The sequence below is a fragment of the Poecile atricapillus genome, chromosome Z, assembly GCF_030490865.1.
Source record: "Poecile atricapillus isolate bPoeAtr1 chromosome Z, bPoeAtr1.hap1, whole genome shotgun sequence".
Lineage (NCBI taxonomy): Eukaryota > Metazoa > Chordata > Aves > Passeriformes > Paridae > Poecile > Poecile atricapillus.
Window position 1 is genome coordinate 66351156 of NC_081289.1, and position 23571 is coordinate 66374726.

Below are 23571 nucleotides of genomic sequence, written 5' to 3' on the forward strand. Positions count from 1 at the left end.
AATGCATTAATTGACAGTGCCTGGTGCAGGCAGCATCTGGGCTCGTTTTCCCGCTGCCTGTGTCCACAGTCAACATTAGGGGTCTCTCTTCACCAGCACAGGGACCCAGGGCGGCTCTGCCATCACCCGCAGGGCTCGGGGAGGGAGCCGGACCCTCCGGAGCTGGCAGGTGGCGAGCACGACCTTGGTGGCCTCCGTGCTCCCAGGATGAGGTGCTGCACTTCACGCAGGGGAAGGGAATCTGATCCAGACGTGGGTGTGTGGTGGCTGCTGCTGAGTCAGAGGCCAGGAGCTGTCTCTGCCTGCGCTCCTGGCGAGGCACAGCCCGGTGGAGTGGCTCAGCAGGCAGAGCTGGCCCGAGCTGAGCCACACGACAGGGGACACCGGAGAGGTGACACCGGAGAGGTGACACACCCGGGGCTCCCCCCGGTGCCTCCCCTGCCACCAAGAGAAAACCCACCAGCACTGCAGGGCAGCCTCCTGCATGCCCAGATACTGTGATGAAACCTGTGGTGAGTCTGTAACCTCAGGAACAACAATCCATCCAGCCACAGATAAACGGACGGGCACTGAGGTACAGACATCAGCAAACACTCCTTTAGATGGGCTGTAATCAGTTTATAAATAATAGCTGTGCAAGGACGTGCAGGGCAAGGTTAGAACACTGGCAAAGCTACTTGGTAGCACTGGTTTCTGCAGATTACAATGGATGGTATTTTAAAACTGCCTGGATGTCACTCTGTTCAATGTAACATTAAAATGGCGAAATAGTCCTATGAACTATAGCTCTACTGAGCCAAGTTCTGCCTCCATTTATATAAAATTCATTAATGCAATCAAAAGCAGAATCTGTTCCTTAATCTTTTTTAAATTAAAGATTGAATTGAGAGCCTAAGGCCTAAGCTTGGTTTGATAGAAAATGCTTGTACCAGGTATTTTCAGGCTGAAGCCCAATACTGACTACATGATCTGAAACAAGTAACCTACAGAGAAATGACTGACACCCTTGCAGGAATTCAAGCCAGAACTGCTTGGTAATCTTCAGATGTCCCTTCAGAAATCTGTTTTTAACTTCAGCACTAGCTGTCTTCCAGCTCCAAGAACTTTATACATTCCAAAGCAGCGTCTTCAATGGATTTTGATGAGCCAGAAAGATTTGCAGCTAAGTAAGGCATAACTCCTGATGTCACTTGATTGAAGTAACACACCTGTTTGAACAAAAGTAAATGAAACAAAAGAGCCTGTGGATTGCAAGTTAGCCATTTTTTTTTGCAGAGCCTGGATGAGTACCACAGTTTTTATGGATGTGAATAGAAGCACACAGTGCTTCTGAAACTGAAGGCAGTAATTTGCAAAAGGCATGCCTTTTTCACAGCACTCCAGTGATGTGGGTGTCCTTGCTGCTCTCGCATCCTCCAGCATCTGCAGGTAAATGTACAGAGCAGTGCAGCAGGAAACACTGTGCACAATGTGTTAAATATGTGTGCTTTGTGAACAAAGCTGTTGCCTGAAAAAAGGAACTGCAGCCACCAAGAGCTGCTGAAAGTTTTCAGGAAAGTGTTTTCTTAAATGGAAAAGTTTTAGCCTTGCTGCGGCAAAGAAGATTGGCATGGGTCCAGAGATGGGAGTCAGACTGTGTGATTCCTGGCATATGGAAGTTCAAGCGAGGAATTTAATTTGAACTAATTAATTATGGCACACCACCAAGCACCAGTGTAATGCACATCCTCTAGAGGTGTATCTTAGGACTCAGTGAAGGACTCTGGAGGGGCAGGGCAGCCTCCTGTGCTCGGTTTGGAGCCCATTTCTAACACTCAGATCGGCCAAAGCTGGGCAAGACAGACTCCACACACCCAGGATGAGCTTTTTTTTTGAGGTATTTTGCTGTTCCCTTTGCAGACTGTCAGCTTGGGTGGGGTGACAGCCCCAGCACAGGGGCACAGCACGGGATACTCACGGTGCAGGAGCTGCTGCTGTTGCTGTGGATCTGGAACCCAGCGCAGAGGATTTCACTCCTGCAGAACTCCGGGCTCGGGGGCGCCGTCCCGAGGGTCACCGACCTCACAGCCACCGTGTAGGGCTCCCTGCAGGGCAGGGACAGCCGTCACACCCTTCCTCTTGTTAAAAGCGGCCACCAGGCTACAACATGTCATTTTCACAGGAGTGCAGAGGAGCTCGGGTGTGCCCAAGGATCCTGCTTCAAAGCCTGGGCCCTGCTGAGTCTCAGGCTTCAGCACAGACTCCAGTTCAGGAGACCTCTGTGGCAAACAGAACAATTCCCCACCTTTTCTTTTTAATTCACCCTGCTCTCCTCAGCCCAAGTTTACAGCATCAGGGAACAACCCTTACCCAGAGGCTTCACAGTGTGGCCACTGTACAGGTATCCAAACTCATTCAACCCCCCTAGCACAGTACAGAATATTGCCTTTTAGTGTTAACTTGAAGAATTACTGAATGTGAGAAAAGAAACAGAATAAAGAAGGATAAGATACACCAAAAGGTTCCATTTGCCCATGTTTCACTGTGTAAGAACAAAAAGGAATCTAATAAAAAATAATAAAACTTTAGAAAGCAGGCATGTTAAACTGAGCAAGGGACTTGGCAGAATTCACAGGTACAATAAATGTGTGAGGTTTTAAGCACTTCCTTGACTAAGTAAAAACTCTGTAATTACATGGAATGGGAGGGAGTATAAAGTCACTTCAAACAAACAGGAAACAAACTCCCAGCTAGGTGCTTCAGCCCACTGACAGGCTCTCTGGGACATGATTTTTTCCCCATTTCTCCATTTGAAATTCTGGCCTCTTTGCCCTCCTGGTAGGCCACTCCCAAAGCGTCACTGTCAAAGAATCAATACCAGACTATGCTAAAAATTTATGGTGATCTGGATTTATTTCACTGCACCTTAACACTGCAAAGCAAGTCTGGTTGTACAAATTCAGGCATCAACAAAGGAATCTCACTCCTTAAAACGTGAAATGCCATCTTTGTCACCTGGAGACAGATCAAGGTCACAGGACTCCAGAGCTTGGCCCCCAAGAGCTCAGAGCTGAAATCAGAGCCTAATAAAATACTCACTGTGGCCTGCAGGGCTGCCTTTGGGACACCAGAATCACAAAGTCTCTGGGTGGGTGGCCTGTCATGGGGGCAGAGATGACGTGGTAGATTTTCTCCTCCTCACTCACAGCCTGCAGGAGCTCACATTTCCTGTGAACACATTTATCACAGACATCAGGCCCTGGCGTGTGCAACAGCACCTCCTCCAACAAACCCAGCACAAACAGGCTCCATCCTGACACTCAACCTCTGATTTTCATGTTCCAGCAGCAAGGCAGAGAGAGTGAAAAAACTAAGGCTTCCTGCAACACCTCATCAACAGTATTTCTTTAGGTTTCATTTGTTACAAGCTGTAAATTCAGTAGAGTTTAGATTTTCAAATATCCCTAAGGTTCCACTTCCACCCTCTGGTAAAAATCTCTCAGGGTGTAATAGCTAACTGAAAATGCTTCACCAAATCAAATTAGTATAATTTTAATCCAACTGTCTCTAATCACTATTCTACACCATAAAAAGTAAATAACAAACCTCAAATACCTTTTAGAGCCATTCCAAAACCTGTGCCAAATCTAACAGACTTTCAAACATGTTATTTTTCTGAAAATATGCATTTTGAAGGACCACATTTCTTGATTCCTCACTTTGACTGTACAGTGAAACTGAGCATCATTGTCCCCAACAGCATAAACATGATGGAATCCAGGTTTTTCTTGATTTTTAAAGCTAGCATGCACAATATATATCCACCACAGTTAACTTTTCCTTTTTGTACTCATTTTGGGTTTTTGTCACTTTGAACATACACATGTCCAGGATTTGAACTGTGCTCATTTAAATGGAGGATGACCTCTGTTCTACCCCTCCCTTTTGACAGAACACTCTGTATTTTGGAGCCAGACTAAGCACAAACCAAATTTTACTTCCACAGTAAAACACCAAAACCCATACTTTGACCTGCGAACGTTTGATGTCAAATTCTTGCAACACTTTCCTCCTAAGGGAGCAGCCCAGTGCCAGCACACCAAGGGTGTGTGTGTCAGGGAAGGGGGTGGTCAGGGGCTCAGAGCCCAGGGAGGGGCAGGGTCTCACAGGAAATGTCTGTCCCAGCGCTGGCGGAGGCTGAAGTCGGACAAGAGGGAGAAGGCGACGTGGGACGGGACCTTCACCTGCATCTCCACCTTGAATGACAGCACAGCACCCTCCTCGTGGGTCCAGATTTTCACCTGGGGGGAAAAGAAATAAAAATAAAAATAAAGTAAATAAATAAAAAAAAAGAGCACGTATTAAAAACAAAGAGTGATGACTGTAAACATTTAGATGCATAAATGCCACACATTTAGGACTTGAGCAGGCTTTCTCAGGAGTTCCTGGGAAATGCCACAAGCTTTTGCTCAGGCAAATCAGCCACACCTTGGCCTAGCCCCCCTGCCCCTAGAGCAACCCAGCACTTCCCTTTCCAAAATGGCCTTTTTTTATTCCTACTCTCTTCTGTGAAGCAGAGCACCCAGAACTAATGATATTCTAAATAACTACTAAAATTCATAGTTTTACATTTTTTATCCCACACCTGTACTATCTTGCCTTGATTATTTTGTGTCTACTTCTACTTACAGGCCTAAAACCCAAGACAGAGAATTCAAAAGGAATAACCTGAACGTAACAATGCACACACAAAAGAAGCGTTTGGCACCTCCCACAAACCCCATAAAATGGAAGAAGATGGGTACAACAGAATGTTTAGAATTAGAGGATTTTATCCCCAAATTCGCGTGCCTTATTGCTTCTCAAATCCTGAGAAGTTTAACAGATTTTCATTTCCAAGTGATGCAGAATTCCTAAGCTTCATTATCACTGTTGAGATTTTGCTGGGTTGTTTTGTTTTGGTTTTTTTTGCTGCATCAAAAATCAACAATCTTTTGGTTATACTGCAGTTTGAATTTCTCTGGATTTTCCTATCTTGGAAGAGGAAATAAACCCCAACATAATCCAGCAAACACCTTGCTGAAGTAAAGTCTGGGGTAAAATTAAATGCTGAAGAGCTTTAAAAACCTTCTACAGGAGGTCTGCATCAACATTCCTCTAAGGCACAGAACAGAAATCATGCTGTTCTAGGAGACTTGAAAAATCACAAAACAAAGCAGGAGGTGCAGCTGTCAAAGCACCTCCTCTGTTAAGTGAGCATTGGCAAGGCTGGACCATTTCTATAGGTTTTCAAGCCTTGTGGTTTTGTGTCAAAGACATCAGAGTTCCATTTTTCAACCTTCAGAAATGGTCAGTCAGCTTGGGGTCATTCCAGCTGCAGAGAAAAGGGAACAAACCCTCTGCACTTCAGGGTCACTGCCCCTTGTCTCCAGACTGCTTGTAAGCCCCCTTTAGGTGTTGGGATGTGCTTCAAGGTCTTCCCAAAGCCTTCCCCAGGATGAACAACCCCAGTTTTTCTCTCTGCCTGTCTCCACGAGCTGGTTCAAGCTTGCTTTTCCCAGCACCAGGGTTGTCTGCTGTTTATTTGGCACAGCAGTGTCTTTAACCACTGGAACAACCTACACATGGCACTGGCAGTTTTGCCATCACTGGAATTCCTTATCATTTGTATCTGCCCTTACTCAAGTATCTTACTCAAGTACCTTACAATGTTTCATAGCCTGTGATGCACAGGAGACTAAAATACTTCTAGTATTTTAACTAAAATAGACTAAAATACTGCAGAAGTCTTTTATTGTCCCAAAACACCTCTGAATCCACATGACCTTGAAGTCAACTGCCAGCCACTATCCACATTTCAGAAACTCAGCCTTGGCAGATGCCTGATGTCTCTCCATTGTCTGGAAAACATGCACCGCAACAGGGTTAACACCAGGATTTTCCCCTCTGCTAGAATTGGTTTACAAGAGTTTTCTCACTGATTTTGGGTTTATAACACAAATTTCATGAACAGGGAGGTGCTTTTACTTTCAGATCTCTGTAATTTCTTTTCTACACTTACATTATCCAGAGTCTTCGTTATGTCCCACCCTGGTTTTCTTGCCAGGTGTGTCAGTGCAGCTATGTTGCTGTAACTCAAATATGCCTGAAACACAAGACACATGTCTGAAAATGGAGGGGCAAAGGTACATTTCACTGAACATTGCAGAAATGAGGTGTCCCTTTTTCCTATCATTATGCTCCAACTGCAAACAAATGTTTATTTTCCTTGTAAGTGAAAACACACTTCAGTAGTTTCTGAATTAAAACACTTCCAGTGGCTTCCTGATGCACTCATATGGCTGTTGGCAAAACAATCTTAATTAAAGGACAACAAAACACTATTTTCAGCTTCTCCAGTTATAAAGCTGTGAAGAACAACTTTGACCACCAGGGAGACAATACAGATAACCTCTCAGACCACTGAATTAATGGTTTTGTCCATCTTCCTCTTAAGTAATTAGAATCGACTCAAAAATTAACCTCTTCCTTGCTACCAGGCTGGGTCCATACTGGCAATTGCTTTACACAGCAGGCTCACAGCAAAGAAAGTGCAAATGCATCCATTCTTTATGCTTGGCTACAGTGGATGGAGTTCTCATTTAACCACTCCATAAAGAGAATATGGCCTTACAGCCTTTTACTGGCAGGTTTTGATTTCATAGGAAATAAATCTTAGACAAGCCACTTTTAGCACTGTGTGCATATTTACATTATATGTTCTGCAGGGGAAAAAAAAAAAAAAAAAAAAAAAGGTACTTTAACCACACAAACTGGACACTGAAACAACGTTTAGCTTATCTATAAATCCACCTAACTTCAGGTTCAATACCATTCATTGCAAGACATGGGCACAGTACAAACCAAAGACATCTGGTGAAGGGTACCTGGGAATGAAGATAATTTCACCTCTCTTTTCCACAGAAACAAAGCTGATGCTATTCCAGTGTTCATATCTCTGTTGCTATCTCTCCCCTCACTTTTGGCATGTACTAAATGGCTTCCTCACTGCAATTTTTCAGACATCCTGTGGCTGGATAAAGCCAAAAAATAAAAACAAACCCAAAACCCCCAAACTACTTCCTCTACAGGAGAATCCAGCTTTTACAACAGCTGGGGACATTGAGGGATAAATCTGCAGGAGACCTTAAGGGACCACTTGTATGCATCTGTTTTAAAAAGACTTTTTTTTTATTCTTTGTATTGAACCTACTCTCAGATCAGCAGTGAATCATCTACTCCCTCCTTTTAGAAGAGAAATGTCACTGTCTTACACGTCCATCCATTCCTCGTGACTACCACAACACTTCAGAGGGTCCACCTGCACTGCCACAGCCTGAACAGCTGCTTCACACACCCCAAAAGGTGCACAAATACAGCTTTTTATGCACCTACAGATTACCTGGTTGCTTGTCTCCCAGGCATCAGAGGGCTTGTCTCCTCTAGCAGATAGCATGCATTTTCTAAAACATAATTAAAAAGAGACATAGTAGCATAAATTGGTTTTACACATCTGTGTATGCTAGGAAAAATCACTTTCTATGGCTTAAGTGTCTTCTAAACACAAGTACTTCATCAATTTTTGGTTTGCAATAACTGCTTTTACTTTCTGAGAAAGACAGTGAGACAAAGTAACATCCAAAGCAAAGTAATTTTGAGACAAGTAGCCTCTAACAATTTCAGTGCCATGGAAACTAAATTACTTGTAAGTGTAAGCCATGTAACAGTCATACACACATTAAGGAGAGTTCAGTTACTTTATTTAGAGGATTGTAAAATTAAGTTCAAGGTCTGCCAGGGACCCAGCTATACCTGGTGAGTCGAATCCTCCTCCGGGCAATAGCTCCATAGTACCTCCTCACACAATCCTGCATGAAAAGTGAACCAGAGAGAAACACATCTCACTATTTTAGAACAAAGTCCGAAAAAAGACAAGTAAAAACTACTTATTGCAGATGGGCAAATGTCAGAGCAGTAATAGAAGCAAATAAAGAATAATACTTTGTGCACTGGCCTTTCCACAGGCTGGTGGTTTGCTTTTTACCTTGGCAATATTTGAAACTTAAAAAAAAAAAAAACAAACCCAATGTGATAGAAGAGTTGTATCATTGTAGCGCTTTTTGGTCCTAAAGCAGGGGCAGCTGGGCAGTGCACCACATACATTCTGCTCTTTCTAAATGTGCCACCCACCAAATAAACATTATAAATATAAATATTATAAATATTATAAATAACTATTATAAATATCATCGTCTGGTTTTGAAAGCACGAAGGAAAATTTTATTTTTCAAAGTCCTTTTCTCCTCTTGGGGCAGCCTGCAGTGGGCAGTAGTGAAACTTATGCCCCAGTGAGTACGTAAGATGTCTTGATCCATTTGTCTAGTTCCCATCCTACAAAAAGTAAGGTCCATGATGTTAAAAAAAAATAATTTCATTTCTGCCTGAAATGGCTGAAATACTGGCTCTCTAAAACTCTTGTAACTGGAGCAGGAAGATTAGTGACAGGTGTCACCACAGCAAATAATTTAACAATAGCATTCAAACTGCTTCAAGTGCTTCATGAACCACTTTCAGGGAAACATGAAGTGAGATCTCCATGTCAAAGGAAATGAAAAGCCCACCCACGTCATGGCATTTGATTCCCACAGACTTCTTTATTCACTCCATTTCTCATCTTTGTTAAGGGTTTATAAAAATAACTATTCACTGAATACTTATAAATTTCATCTGCAGTCAGAGGAACTTGCAAGAGACGTAGACAAGTGGAAAAATCTCCAAACACATCAGATTCTTCTTCTCTACCCATCAACCACAGAATCTTCAGTCACGAGGACCCTCCACTGAGCCTCCCAGTTCTGGAAGACTCAAGCTAACAATAACAAACCTCTCACTAGAGGGCAACCATTTCATTTGGAGCTTTTCTCCCCTGCAGAAGCTGCACTGCAGTGCTCTGCATGGTCCCTGCGTCCCCAGGAAGGCTGTGCTGACCACCCTGCTCCTGAGAGCTCACCTGTGTCCTGGGCTTGACCCTGGGGAAGGTCAGCAGCTCCCCTTTGTCATTCACAGCATTAAAAATGAGGAATGCACTGTTAATGTGCCGTGGCTGGTCCTTGATCCACTCCTCACAGTTGTAAGCCTCAACACGGACACCAACCTCCACACTGAAAGGAAAGTTTAAACAAATTACTGAACTGCTACAAGTGATGCAGAAGCAGCCCTGAGACTCGCTGAAAAGGACTGCAGTACCTCCAGGTGTGCAGGAAGCCTGACTCAAATACCTTCTGTAGCATAGCAAATCAATTAATCAATCTGGACAGACACACTTCTGAAATAAAATAAAAGATGGCAGTAGCTAAATAGCATTTAAAAAATATAAAATAAGCAATAAATAGAACCCAGATCAACAAATGCCCAGATAGGAAGGTCCTGGCAAGAATCTGGCATCTTCTGAAGAATCAGATCTCTGGGAGCAACTCAGCCCTTGAAAATCCCTGAATTTCACAGGAATATTTATTGTCTGCCTTTGCAGGAGTGGGATTTGGAGACAAATGATCTTTAAATTGAAAGTCAGAGAATATTTTTTTTTAAAACTTCCACTGATCAAATTAAACAAAAAAAAAAAAAAGGCACCTATAAGCAGTTACAGTTACAGACACACCCCTCAAAGTCACACCTGAAAAATAATTAATTCACTAATGAAATCCTACCGATGGAACCCGAAACACACAGTGTAGGCTGGTGCTGGAGATGCCAAGGGGAACAACAGATGAGGAGCTTTACCTGTTGTGAAAAGTGTTGTTGACAATGGCATTGAAGACGAGGCGGTCACCCACAAAGGATGGCCCCCAGAATTTGAACATGTTAACTGACTTCAGGATGGGGTGAGAACGACAGAGGCGGCTGAAACAGAAAGCCAGAGAGACCAAAACACACAGTTGTGCCAAAAGCACAGCCAGGGTGACTGACCACAGAAACAGGGTGTGCAGGACCTGGAAGGTCACAGAATTACCCTGATCTACTCCACGTTAGCATGTTCAGCTCCAAGATCAGGTAACTCGAGCTTCAACCATCATAACACCACTTATGTCATGCTGTTTCATTTCCTACACATTTCACAAACACCAATTAATTCTCACTGCTTGAGACTGCCCTCTCTTAAAGCCAGACCATGAATCCCTTACCTACAGAGTAACCACTTACCTCGCAGTTTCATTAATTTCTGCAGGACTGCACGGGGAGCGGGCTCCTGAGCAGTGTAAAAATGCCAGACCTCAAAGCCTTTAAACAGGTAAAGGAAACCTGAGCAGAAAGGCTGAGCACCAGGGAACAGTGCCCAAGCAATGACATGCCAGTTTATCTAGTCTTAATATTTGTAATTTTGCTTTCTTTTAAGATGCTTTCTGCTAGTGGGATATGAAATGAGAATTTAAAAAAGCCTCACATGGTGACCAGATGCAGTCTGTGTAAATAGAATCTGGCTTCCAAGCTCTCTGGAGCAGGCAAAAAATCAGGTTTCTCCATCAGTGCTGCATGTAGCCAAAGCCCCTCACTTTCTACTGGGATGTTTGTGCACCAGAGGAAGAGGGGGCAATACACAACACACACCATTTATTTTTAGCCTCTGAAGCAGCACACTGGTCTCAGCAGGGAGCCCATGTGCACATCTAGCATAGACTGCTCCACGGTGAAATTTCCTAAATTTGAAAATACAGTTTTGTGGCACTTACAGCTTTTAACTCAACTGCACTTTGAAAACTAATGTACCGGTATTGTTAAATGCACACAATTATCTGCAGCTAATTAACTGACTGGTACATCTCTTCAATAGTCTAATACATTTGAATTACTTTGTAATTAAATTAAAATAATTTGCTCTTCTGATTTAAAATGCTAAGTGCTGATTTTATTTACAATGCTTACTCTAAAGATGCAAACACAATAATGATGAGGAGAGGAACAAACCAGAAATCAGGCTTAAATATTAATTTTTTTTCCTGGAAAAGTATACCCTGAGTGCTTTTATTGCGCACGTAAGGGATAAGAAAGTATACATCAAGTTCAAGCTAATATTATTAATATTCAAATGGTTTTAATGTTATCTGCAAGATTTTCTTGTATTGGCCAGGCAAAAAAAAGGTGGTGGGGAGATGACAAGCCAGAAGGAGAGTGAGTAACCTTTAAGATGCCCTTAGAAATTTATTTTTCCACATCTATCCCCTCCTCTTCCATTCCCCCATCACTGTCTGTGGCATAGAAACTCTTACCTGGCACCTTCAAAGGTGGGGTCTGAGTGGCCTCACAAAGGGTTCTCAGTGAGAGTAGTTACTTCTCAAACAAAAACTACAAAATCTCTGTTTTCAACCAGCCTCTGATGCCAGCTATTACTCCTGAAATTTTCCAACATGAGTAATCATGTTTGACATTAATTAGTTGAAAGAAAATTTGTTCAATACTCCGTTTGCTGATGTTTCCCTTCCTTTTTTAAATCTAAATGTGACTTCCACTAAAATTTGTCAGGTGAAAACAGGTAAATATCCTGAGTCATATTATGGCAAAAATCTGCAAAAGTCCCTTCAAGCCACTGTAACTGCACGTGGGGGAAAGGTCAGTGCACTCTGATGTTACTAAAACAAGTTGTTTATCCAACCACTACAGAAAATCTGTTGTTATCAGTACAGCCACTGGCTACAAATCAAAACCATATGAATAATGAATGGAGAAGTCATTTAATTATTAAAGATAAAAAGGGAAAACATATCTAACGTCCCTGCAGTGAATTAGGTCACTCGGTGTGCAAGGAGAATTCAGACTGAAACTTGAGTGCTGCTCACAAAGAAGCTTTGTACAGTGTCCAGGAACAGGAAGGGAGACAAACAACAGCTTGACTCCAGGGAAGAGGAATTAAATGATTATGTGCCTGGGTCACACTGACAAGCAGCATCACAAAACATACTTTGTTCTTTTTACCTGAAGATGCCCGAGCCCTTTAAACTGCTAAAATTGTTGCAAGCCATAGGATGTCCAACTCAGAGGGACTGAAAGGTCAAGTGACTTGCTGAGGGTTATGCACCCATTCTGTGTACACACCAATAAAACAGAGCCTGATTATGCAGATCCTTTTTCTCTGACTTGCTTTTCTTCTGGCATCATGAGGATCTGAAGAGTAAGTTCTAGAAGGCTGTTCATTTTTGGATGTCACTTGATACATGGTCAGTATTGGTTTTAACCTGATTAAGCAACTACCTTTGTTTTTTAAACACTGCACCAAGCACAAGGAGGGCAGGTTTCTGCTCCTGTATCCAGTGCTGGCTTCCTGCAAAGATTCCCAGGAAGGTAACACAGTCTCTTTTGCCTTAGGGTCTGTATGTGTAACAGAAGAATGTCTGAGTCTCAGTGGCACGGCATGCTGTGGGAGATGTACCATGTAAATAGTTCAAAGCCCTTCTGTAATGTGAGGAGGAGGAAAAGTCTCGAAGGCCTGAGTCTGTATTCTTCATACAATAAATCCCTGTGAAACCTTTAACACTAAAAGCACATCCATTTAGAACCACATGCAGAGACAATGCTGTAGGAGAGTACCTTGCTGAAATGCTTGCCACTGTCTGCATCCAAGCCATGATCTGGCCACCAAAAGTGTTTCCATGATGGTTTGCATGAGGAGGCAGGACAAGCTCAGTGCTCTGTACGTGAGTGTGCTCAGTTGAAACTGCATCTTTCTCTTCACAAGTGTCTGAAACACAGCAGCAATGTGTCAATGAACGCTTTCAGAAGAAAACACACCCAGTGAAGCGTGCAGTTTGCTTTAGAAGCGGTGAAAAGAAGAACAGGCACAGAAGAGCCTTGTGGCTTGGAAGGGAAGCAGTAAGAGGCTGACCATTTGCTCTGCTCTCCCAGGAGCTGCTGCTGCCAGCCCTGAGTGCACGGCCACATCCCTGTGTCGGGGCAGGTGCTGTGTCCCCGTGTCAGGGGCTGTCCCAGCTCGGGGAGCAGCAGCTCAGCCCCCAAAAGGGGCTGTCAGAGCAGCTCAGCACCAGCTCAGATGTCTGTCACAGACTGCCCTGGGTGTGATGGACACCCGCACACATTGGTTAATTAAGGTTAGAGCAGGACACCATTACTTCATCTTGCTACAAATCTTGTGATTGTCTGAGACAACACCAAACAGATGAGAAAAATGAGGAGCTGAACCAGTGGCCATCTTGTATTACCTGAGCATTTCTGATGTCACTTTCCAGTGTTCAGCCGTGCATCCTCACCCTAATCTCAACACTTTTTGGTGGTGTTTCACAGGAAAAGGTTTAGGCATGAGATTACATCCAGCAATTTTAAAAGTGCCTGTCTGTGCGATGACCCGCTTGACCCGAATGGCACTTTTGACTTATGCCATAATTAACTAACTTTGTGGTTATGTAAATGTGTGGAAACCTGTGACTAACTTGTACTTTGGACCTACTCAAGGTGTTCCCTAAGATCCACTCACCAAATAAACCTCACTTTCAGGGAATGATTTGTACCTAAGTTGCTACCTAGCAGCCTTTAAACGTAATGTTCTCTCCTCTCTTCTCCCACTCTGCTTGTTCTGTCTCCTTGAGGAGGTGAATTAGTGCCACAATAATATCCCTCAAAGAAGTTTCCAGGAAAGGCAGTGGAGACAAAGCCCATCGACCTCTGATTTGTCACTCAGGTTATTAAACTGTACCCTGTGAGACAGTTTCCATGAAGACAAATAGCATGTTTTCTTGTACCAAACAAGCCTCTTCAGTTCTATGAAGTCTTACTAAATTGTTAAGGCTAGATCTTTGTTTATAACAGGTTTAATCTCTCCTCAGTAAAACCACATAATGCCTGTTATTTACACATGCAGCTACAGCTCAGATTTTCCAAATACCAGCATATTTTCTCAACTGCTCTGAGTAATTTCTTTTGTGGGGGAACACAACAACTTTTGAGCACAACTTTCTTCAAGAACAGAAATTACTGCCATAGATAAAGAAGAACCTCTTTCTTCGCTCGGTTTTTCTAACTTTTTTACCTGTTTTGACCTCCATGTAATGAAACTTCTGCTTGTTGGGAATCATCTCGGGGCATAAACGTAGTTCCTACTTTGCTTTCTGGAAAATACACGGCCATCAGCCCGAGTGAATTTCATGCTTCTGCCTACACCACAAGCAGTGTCACAGCAGCTCATTGCTGCAATCCAGAGCTCTGTGTGACCTGTCTGACCTCACTCACAAGAACCTTCCTGAAGATCTGCATTTCACACCTAATGCATGCTCAGCCTTCAACCCTGTGTTTTTAAATCTGGAATTTCTGAGAAACAAAGAAATACCACATTATTAGAGTAACTCTCTAACACACCTCTGGCACCTCTGGCCTCTAATCTGGCACAGAATTTTCTACCTGATACCATAACCCCAAGGAGATATTTGTCTGCTTTTTTCCTTCCTTCTGGCTGCCCATAGGTGTTTGTTCCTCCTTCTACGCTGAGTGCAGAAATCACCTTCCTTATTGCTCTCCTGCATCAGCTTCTGAAAGACCTGGACATAGCCCAGACGGATTCTTCTCCTCTCAATAGCCAGGCTGTGCTCCAGGTGGTCCTCTGCAGACAGCAGCTGTACAGGTTTTAACTCAACCTGTGCAAATGGAGAGGAAAATCCACAACAGTTCTGAATTTCACAATCATGACAAAGCACACTTTGAACTTAAAACGCCATCAGCACTTTCTACAAATTTCTCCTACGAGCTGTCCACGATGGCAGGTTTAATAATACAACAGAGTATAAAGTTCAAGAGATTCTGCATTATCCTTTCAACATCATTCATTAAAACTCAGTGACAAACTGCTTTTAGCTTTAAATACAAGCATCCATGAGAGGCACGCAGTGTTTAAGACAGCTCTCATTTAAAAAAAATAAAAATAAAAAAGACAGGAAAAGATGGACTTAATATGAAGGTTTTCAGGGTTGAATTTTTGAACCAGAAAAATAATTCAGTTGCACTGGCCAGTGGTGTCAGTGCAAATTCCTGTGTATGTCAGTTCAATGACAAACTGCATCCAAACCTGTACTGGCTTAAGGAAATTACTGCATTTGGATAATTACAGCACAGGTGTCACTGGACAATCACCTGTGAGATTTTTCTAGAAGGCTAGCCTCAGAAACATTAAAATTATGCACAGAATAGTACACCACAGACAAATTCAACGTTCTGCATCTTGCAGTGCTGCCACTAATATTTCCTCAGCTTTTGACTCTTCTCTCTAACCCTCTTGCAGATTCATTGTCTCCTTTCCAGTCCTTTTCAAGAGCTTCCTAGATTTTCCCAGATGGCCCAGTTAAAAAATTAGGATGGTGGGCATGTTGAGATTCTCTCTGTACAACTTCAGAAACAGTTGTTCAGAAAATTGGAATTGAAAAAAATATTCTTCATTATCTCTGAGACTTTAGTTTGTGATGGAATTTGAACTGTACTCTCAACCTCCCTCTGGAACATTCCTGTCTTAAACCTAATCTTAGTTAATCATCACCAATTTAATCCTGAATTAATCTCCCCAGAAATCTGGGCAAAAGGTAAACAGATTGATGTTATGAGTATGATATCAAACTGGTAACGACCAATTTTTACTTGATAATATTTTAGTGCTCTCAGGGTAGCAATTTATCCATTAGCCTTTCAGAGACAAGAGCTGGGCTTTACTTTCAGTGAAACTGCTCCAGAGTGTTTCTCCTCCAAACTGTGCCACATCCTCACAGAAGAGAAAGCAGTAGTGATTGGATGAATTAATTGCTCATGGGATGACTCTGCCAATCTCCAGTGGATGTTTGACAGCCAGATGTGCGGTTGTAACACATTCAGAGAGACAGGAAACTCAGATCCAGTCACATTCAAGAAAGCAGAATTTCACATACAAAGGGAGTTTATTACCAGAGTCGGAGGAGTGTCTGGCCTTCCTCACAAGAAAGCTCTAGAAGGACTGTGCCTGTCTGGCACAGCGATGAGAAGGACAATGGTACCGTGACTGATTTCCAAAGACCCCCAGAGAGCCAAACTCTGGGGAGAAGAAACAGCCCTGGCGTGAAAACTAATCAACATAAACAGCAAAAAACCAATTTAGATTGGAAGTGAGCTTAAAAATAATGTCTTCTGTCTGAACAACCTCCCCAAGAGGGGAAGTGAAGGATGAAAAATCCCACCCTGCAACTAAATGCTGGGAAGGAGAGGGATTCACAAGGGTCCCACTTCCACTGCTTGCCTCTGTCAATGCTGTAGCCCTCACAAAGACCCCACTTCTATAATGAAGAAATGTGCAAAAGGAAATGGAAATAATTACAATATCAACAACAACAACCTAACCATTTCAGAGCAGCAAACTGGAAAAAAACCCCAAAGCCTATCTTACGAAGTCTGGACTTCATGCTTCTTTGCTACCACTGGTCAGAATAAAGAGTGTTTCTGCTGTGTTTCACAACCAGAAAATTTGGATTATTTCATAGGAACTCTGTGCCTCCAAGCTTAGGAGAAAACAGGAAAAATACCTTTGCAGCACCAACTGGTTTGGCCACGTACGTTGCATATGCCACACTCACAATCTTTTCAGCATTAGTCAAAACATCCTGTACTGTCACCTTGATGCCAACCTACAAGGAAGAAGGTGGTGGAGGAAGGTATTTGCATCATTGTCAGTTTATCTGAGATAAAACAGTGTTGTTTTTATCAGGCCCTTGCATGTAAAAGGCAAAAGGTAAAAAACCTGCTCTAATCACTGATACATCTCTGGTCATCACAATATTAACTCAGCTCTGAAAGGTTTTTTAGTACAACTGCTTTTATTTTTGTTAAGCATCACTTGTAGGGTAAAATTACAAAAGCAGGAAGGACACTTAGAGGTAGTTTTGTAGGTATTTCCTTCCATTTACTTCTATGGAATTTGCAGTTGCCATCTGAAACAGTTTCTAATGCAAAAAAAGTGTCTTTAGAGGTGCAAAGCACAATGAAACACTTGAATGTGACACACTGGATTTGATCCTGTGGCATAGGCCTCATATACACCAAAATTCTGATTTCTTGTAATTCTTAGAAACTTTTGGAATACATCACCTGTGAGAAGCATCACTCCCATGGATAATAATGGTAATTGGACACAGGCACAGTGCACAAATATCTGGAACAAATAAACCTGGACCCATGCTGTGTTCCTCTACTGCTCCATCCCTTCAATATCTTTAGGAAAAAGAGTGATGATCTCTTACCTCCATGCTGGTTTTGAATGCTCTGTTCACCTTTGTTCTGATGGCAATAATTTGTCCAACCCTGTTAAGAAGAGAAAGACCTTACAGCATGAAAACATACAGCTTTATAAGGGCATTAATCAGTCTGTGTCTTCCACACTGCACTGAAAATTCACTGAAAAAAGTGCATTTTTCACTGTTTTCAATCAATGCTGTTATTCACCAGTCAGACCTGGTCAATGAAATTACAGCCACTCAGAGACCTGCACACCCTTAATGGGAACATTCCTTCTCTCTGCTGATGTCTGTATGACGGCAGGTGTGCTCCAGGTACACCCAGAAATTTTGGCTTTTGCTCAAAGGCACATCCTGCACCACATCACTGAGCACACTGAGCTGCAAAAGCTCTCAGATACCCTCTGGCACACAGGTACTTGCACAAGAGGAGATAACCCAGCACAAAAAGTGCTCTTGGACATCTTTAAAGGATGGGGGAAGAGTTCACATTCCAAATCTTGGCCATGAACTGGGCTGCTTGTCCCTTCTGTGCTAACACCATCCCCCTGAAGACTACTCTTCCCCACTGACCTACATAAAATATCTAAGCAGAATTTCTACTTCATTATCTAGTGTGATTTTATTATATTATGTATTATTTTTATTATAGGATTATTTTTATTATAGGATTATTTTTATTATATTATTTGTTTTACTATATTACTTGTTTTTTATTATATTATTTGTTTTTATTATACTATTTATTTTATTCTTTCTTATCTTTTAAATTCTCTTTATTATATCACCAAAACAAATTAAAATGAGGAAATATTTTTCTTTCCTTCTGGAATTCCTGAAGCACCTGCTCCCTGTTGATAACAGGAGCAAACCTTGTTTCCAAACCCCTCCAATCCCAACCCCAAGCAGTGCTGAGAGGGTGGAGGGAAGGCAGTTTGCCCTCAAGTTCTCCCACTGAGCAGGAAGCAAAAGGACAAAATGTGCAGGGTAAGCCAGAGCCACAGCCAAAAGAGAAGGGTGTCAGGCCACTGCCTCCAGGGAATTCAAACTGAGTTACAAATGCTAAAGAGCAGTTCTGGGGCAGCAAAGTGGAGCTAATTACAGCCAAGACTGCAGTAAAATGTAACTCAGAGCACTTGGGTACTGACAACACACTCACAGCAAAGGATTTTGTACAGTTATTACCCCAGTTTATTTAAAGTAGTAATAATAATAATTGCTCCCTAATTTAAACTAATGAAGTTTTGACATTTAAAGGTAAAGGCTTATTTAAATTGCTTATTCCACTGCAGAACTAGAATGGGAAATGGGAAACCTGCTCCTTCAGAGGACCTGGCAGGACCAACAAACCACACAGCAATTTTCTCCCTCTTGTTCACATCCAAGAACACAGGTGGAATCCTTTGGGCGGACAGGGCAGGGGAGATGGTTGGTGGGAAGAACTAAGAGCATCTGCAGGTGCACAGCCCTCATCAGCCCCTGCAGAAGATGCTCAGAAGCAGTTTTTGCATTATTCATTGCAGAGAAAAAGCAGAAGGTTTGTTAAGGCATTGTTAAAGCAATGGTTCCCAACTGCACAGCTAGGAGAATGCTCAGAACTGCAAAAATGAAGGGGCAGAAGTCACACAATGCCACACCTCCACTTGAAACTGTCAGAAACTTACCTGAATTCACATACAGAACACTAATAAAACCTTAATAAAATTGAAAATCAGTACCACTGAACTGCTGTGTGTTACAAGAAAAGGAATAAATAATGGTATAAAACTAAGTTTTTAACTATATAGATTTGTGACAATTTCTGTTTACATCTCAGCTGAAGTAAACACAGAAGCCTTAATCCTTGCAGAAGATTTAGTAACCTGGTTTAGGCAAATAAACCTTACAGTAAGTCACTTACTTAAAAAATGTCTTAATAATTTACCAGAGAGAGCAGCAAGAACTCTTTTATTTATGCAAGATGTTTGTATAATGAACTAGATCTGGCAAAATTTAGGAAATTACACAGTAAGCTACAATAAGGATGTTAGGGATGACCTGACAGAGAAAAGTAATTTCTTAAATAATTTCTTTCACAGTTACAAAATTTGTACTGGAAATTCTTGTTACAAATGGAACATCGTTATTACAAGTGAAAGAATAACTAGAAATACTTGGAAACAGATTTGGAAGGAAAAGTATTTTCATCATACTCCAGAAGCTTTGCTCTGCTCTCAAGAAACGAGACAGAAAAGTGCTCTGAAGCTACTAAGTCTGAACTATTACATCTGAAAGGGAAATATTACTCTGATTAGTTTTCACAGACAGGATTTTTTTCCTAAGGACAAAATTAAAAACATGGAGCCATTCCAGGCAGAACAAACACTGCAATATTGTGAAACAGACCCAGAAATCCTCTTTAGAGTTCCAGATTTGGTATGATCACGTTCTCTTCTTTGTCATTGGCTCTAGTTCTTACTCTGATGGACACTGCTCTAACAGCCTCAAGTCTGAGTGGATGCTCATTTCACACTAATGCCATGAACAGCTTTGAAGTGACCTCAGCTGCGCCTCTGGCAGTCGGTGCTGCCTTGCTCACAGCCACAACAGCTGCACTGCTCTGAGCATCCAGGTCTATCCCATCTAACCACTCATTAACTCCCAGGCTGCACCCTGTAAAACCACACAAACCCCACAGAGTAATGGCTCCAGGTTTCTGTGAAGATACGGCATAAAGGTCCTATTTCCTCTTACAGTGTCTTTGATCCCACTGACAACCATGAAAAATGGCTAGAACAAGGCCAGCCCTGTGTTATCTTGTAGAGTCAGTGAATGCAAAACATTTCTCTTTTTTCTAAAGGAGCTGCAAGGAAAAGATGTTAAGAAGTGAACCAAAACAGAACTTGCCACAATAAAAACACTAATAGCAGTAAGTTTTGTAAGTATGTATTCCTTATTTAGCAGAGATAAGCAAGGGCCTGCAGCAATTCACTAGAGCCAGAGGCCATCAGTTTCTCACCAGGCACCTCGATTGCCAGGTCAAGGTAACAAGTTTATTTCTGCCCTGTGGAAAGGATCTGCTCTCTGGGTGGGTCAGGCTACCACAGGCACAAGAGAGTAGTTTTGAGACTCAGCCCTGTGGCTGTGGTGAATTCACAGGTCTGCTACCCCCCATTTAATAACGCCTCAGTTTACCTCTGCCAAATAAAAACCTACAGAAGGAAAAGATCTGACTGCTGTCAGCCGGTCTGTACCTGGCAGCCTCTTCAAACTGGATGTCATCCATGGACACTGTCACGCAGGACACCCCAGCATGTTTCTCAGCTTCAAAAGAGACACAGGGGCACACAGTTACCACTCTGCACCTGCAGGGAGCTATTCACCTGTGGGCTGGAGCCTGACACACAGGGACTGCACACCGCAGGTCCCGCTTCTTCCTGTGGACAACACACTGCAACCCTGCAGAGCGCCCCTCGGGAAAAAAGAGAAGCTAAGTAAGGTTAAAGTTAACATTTCTTATCATGATTTTGTTGTAAAGGGTGTTTGTATTTATGGGTAACATCAGGAGACGAGACCAGATGATGCTACTCAGTTTGAAAACCTCTGCCTAAGGTCTTTTTCTAAAAATGAACATTCTGGTAAGAGAACCTTAACAAGCATTTTGAAAGACAGAAAGAGTCACAAAGTGTTACCAGGCTCACAGACAGCTCATCATTCTTCTCAAAACAATGTGTCATGAGCATCAGCTAAGGTAATCCAGTTTTATGTCAGCTGAGGATTCTGAGATGCAGGAGAAAAACTGACTTATTGATGGATAAAAACCTCAGTTTATTAGTGCAGTCACAACAGTTGAAAGCAGCTAAGTACATGTCCTTAGTGCTGCACCAAAAATGCAGGAATTAAAGAAGAACAAAGACAAACAAGATTTAGAAAACTCAAAAACTGAATTCACCTGCTGTGAAACACTTTTACCTAAATTTGAACAGCTATTCATCTCCCCGGGATGCATTAGACTGTGAAAAAGAACGCATGCTTTTTGTACTAATTATGAAAGCTAACATGGAAAAAGTAAACATCTTATTTACTGTTAATATTTAATCACCTGATAGTTAAGTTTTCATAACAAGTTAATATATATTATTTATTTGACCATGGCACCTAGAGCTTCCAGTCAAAAGGTAGATGTCCAGTGAAGTAGGAGCTGTATACACCTCTGCTCCGAAGTCCTAAGTGGCAGAGGCAAGAGAGGGGACCAGCAGGAAGCCTGGAAAGCAGCACTGCACAACAGGCAAGAGCTCTCACTCCCAAGCAGCCCCGTGTGATTACTGAGCATCCCAAGATAAGCTCAGAGAAATCAGAGGTCTTATATCAACATCTGAAGAGTTCCCTTTAAAAATATTCGGGGAAACCAGAGTCTCTCCTCAAGAAGCACTGCTGAGGGTAAACACCCTGCAGGGCTGGAATCACTCCTCCACAAAGCTGAAAGAAGAGGCAGGTTTGTTTGGAGCAGCTGCCCCAGGCCAGGCGGTCCCGGGTAACGCAGGGCGGGCGGGGGAAGGCAGCTCGCTGCCAGCGCTTCCCCTGCAGCTCACAGCAGGCACACACACCTCACCTCTACGAGTTACCGAGGAAGCTTTAGGAGCTTTCAGGACCGAGATAGTCAGATATGGAGTGCCCTGCACGCTGGTTGGATTTGTGGTTGTTTCACAGAATAGTTTGGGCTAGAAGGGTCCTCCCGAGACCATTTAGTCCAATCCCCTGCCACGGCAGTGGCATCTTTCCTTCTTTTTGGCATACACGTCCCAATAATCTTAAATTAGTACTTTCCTTCCTTCTCTTACTTACCTTTTCTCACCTCTTTTTTTCCCTTCTGCTGCTCCTTTTTAAAACTCTCCTCATCCTCACATTCCCTTCCTCGCTCTGCCGTGCCATCTGACGCCTCATCCTCGTGGTGTCTGTTCCTAACTGGACCCCAAATCTCCTGGGCTCCTCGAGAGATGTGGAGCTCTTGGAGTGGGTCCAGTGAAGGCTGCCAGAATGACTGGGGGGACTGCAACATCCTCCTCGCCAGGGAAGGCTGAGGGAGCTGGGTCTGCTCAGCCTCGGGAAGAGGTGAGTGAGAGGAGACCTCATCCACGTGTATAAATGTCCAAAAAGGGTGTCACAGCACGGATCAGGCTTGGTGGTGCCCAGCAATGCGACATGAGGCAAGCGGCAGAAAACAATGCCCAGCAAGTTCCACCTGAACACGGAGCAGTGTCAGGGAAGTTCATGCTGGAGATCGCTCTTCCCTCAGAGGGTCGTGGGGCACCCAGCAGGCTCCCCGGGCTGACAGAGCTCCAGGAGTGCTTGGACAGGGGGGATTGTCGGGGTGGGACTGGGTGATCCCTGTGGGTCCCTCCCAGCTCAGGATATTGTGTGATTCTGTGATGTAGAACTTCAGTGAGCACTGGAACACACTGCCCAGAGAGGGTGTGCAGTGGAGCTCACCGGGCCCGTCCCAGCAGCATCCGCAGGGATCCTGTGTGCCGTGCTCTGGGATGACCCCGAGGCGGCACAGGATGACCACTGTGGCCCTTTCCCCCTGCCCCACCCTGTGACCCGCCGCAACCCGCAGAGCCCTCTCCCCGTTCCTGGGGATGAAACTTTCCCTCAAGCCTCCCGCGCCCCAAGGCGGGGGCTGTCCCCTCCCGCTGCGGTACCTGCGAGGCAGGCGGCGGCGTCCATCCATCGCAGCAGCGGCCCCGCGCCCAGCTCGCCGCGGGGCCCGGCGTGGGCCGGCAGCACGGCCTGGCACATGCACACAGCCATGGGGGAACGCGGCCCCGCTCGGCCCGGCACCGCGGCCAGCGCCCGCCGCCGCCTCCGCCTCAGCCATGGGCGGGACCGGCCCGCCCGCCCCGGGCCCGGGGCGGAATCGCCTCCGCCGGCCTCCCGCGGGGGCGGGACAGGCTGAGGGGAAAGGGAGCCCGGACTGAGGGGTACCTGGGATGGACGAAAGAACAGGACTGAGGGTAAAGGAGGGTCCGGGATGAGGATAAAGGGCGCGTGAGGATGCGGAGTCCAGGGTGAGGTGCTGAGGGAAAGAGGCTGCCTGGGATGAGGGGAAAGGAGTGTCTGGGGCTGAGGGGATAGAGATAGCAGGGGTGAGGGAAAAGGGATGAGAGGAGTGCTGGAGCTGAGGGGATGGTGTGCCATTCTGAGGGGAATCAAGGAGTGGTTTGGGTTGGAAGGGACCCCAGAGCTCACCCATTCCCACCCCAGCCACGGCAGGGCCAGCTCCCAGTGTCCCAGGAGCTGCCAGCCCCAATGTCCAGCCTGGCCTTGGGCA

At 43.9% G+C, this 23571-nt stretch overlaps 1 protein-coding gene across 3 annotated transcripts; it reads right to left on the reverse strand.

Annotated features, from left to right (window-relative positions):
• Positions 1-1070: 1070 nt before the first annotated feature.
• ACOT12 (acyl-CoA thioesterase 12) lies at positions 1071-23141 on the reverse strand. 3 transcript variants are annotated; one of them, XM_058827122.1, is made up of 15 exons: positions 22943-23141; positions 20495-20564; positions 17268-17328; positions 16554-16655; positions 14519-14651; positions 12598-12748; positions 9799-9918; positions 9029-9179; positions 7831-7886; positions 7421-7481; positions 6041-6124; positions 4147-4280; positions 3079-3207; positions 1958-2084; positions 1071-1208 (listed from the first exon to the last, which is right to left on the reverse strand). In XM_058827122.1, exons 1-15 carry the CDS (start codon positions 23049-23051, stop codon positions 1080-1082), a joined length of 1617 nt encoding a protein of 538 aa, XP_058683105.1. In that variant the 5' UTR covers positions 23052-23141; the 3' UTR covers positions 1071-1079. The 3 variants fall into 3 exon arrangements, with proteins under 3 accessions (XP_058683105.1, XP_058683104.1, XP_058683106.1); XM_058827121.1 differs by lacking the exon at positions 22943-23141 and adding an exon at positions 22086-22634; XM_058827123.1 differs by lacking the exons at positions 9799-9918; positions 22943-23141 and adding an exon at positions 22086-22640.
• Between the last annotated feature and the right edge of the window lie 430 nt (positions 23142-23571).

What these genes read in the sequence shown, in the direction of transcription:
- ACOT12 (XM_058827121.1), bottom strand. Translation starts at nt 22,299, where the DNA reads ATGTTGCAGTCCCCCCAGTCATTCTGGCAGCCTTCACTGGACCCACTC. An exon ending in GTGGCAAGCATTTCAGCAAG is followed by an intron (nt 9,919 to 12,597) that starts GTACTCTCCTAC and finishes TTTCTGTTTCAG; the next exon opens with CCGCCTCTGTCGTTCTCACC. An exon ending in CGCTGGGACAGACATTTCCT is followed by an intron (nt 3,208 to 4,146) that starts GTGAGACCCTGC and finishes ATGTGTTCACAG; the next exon opens with GAAATGTGAGCTCCTGCAGG.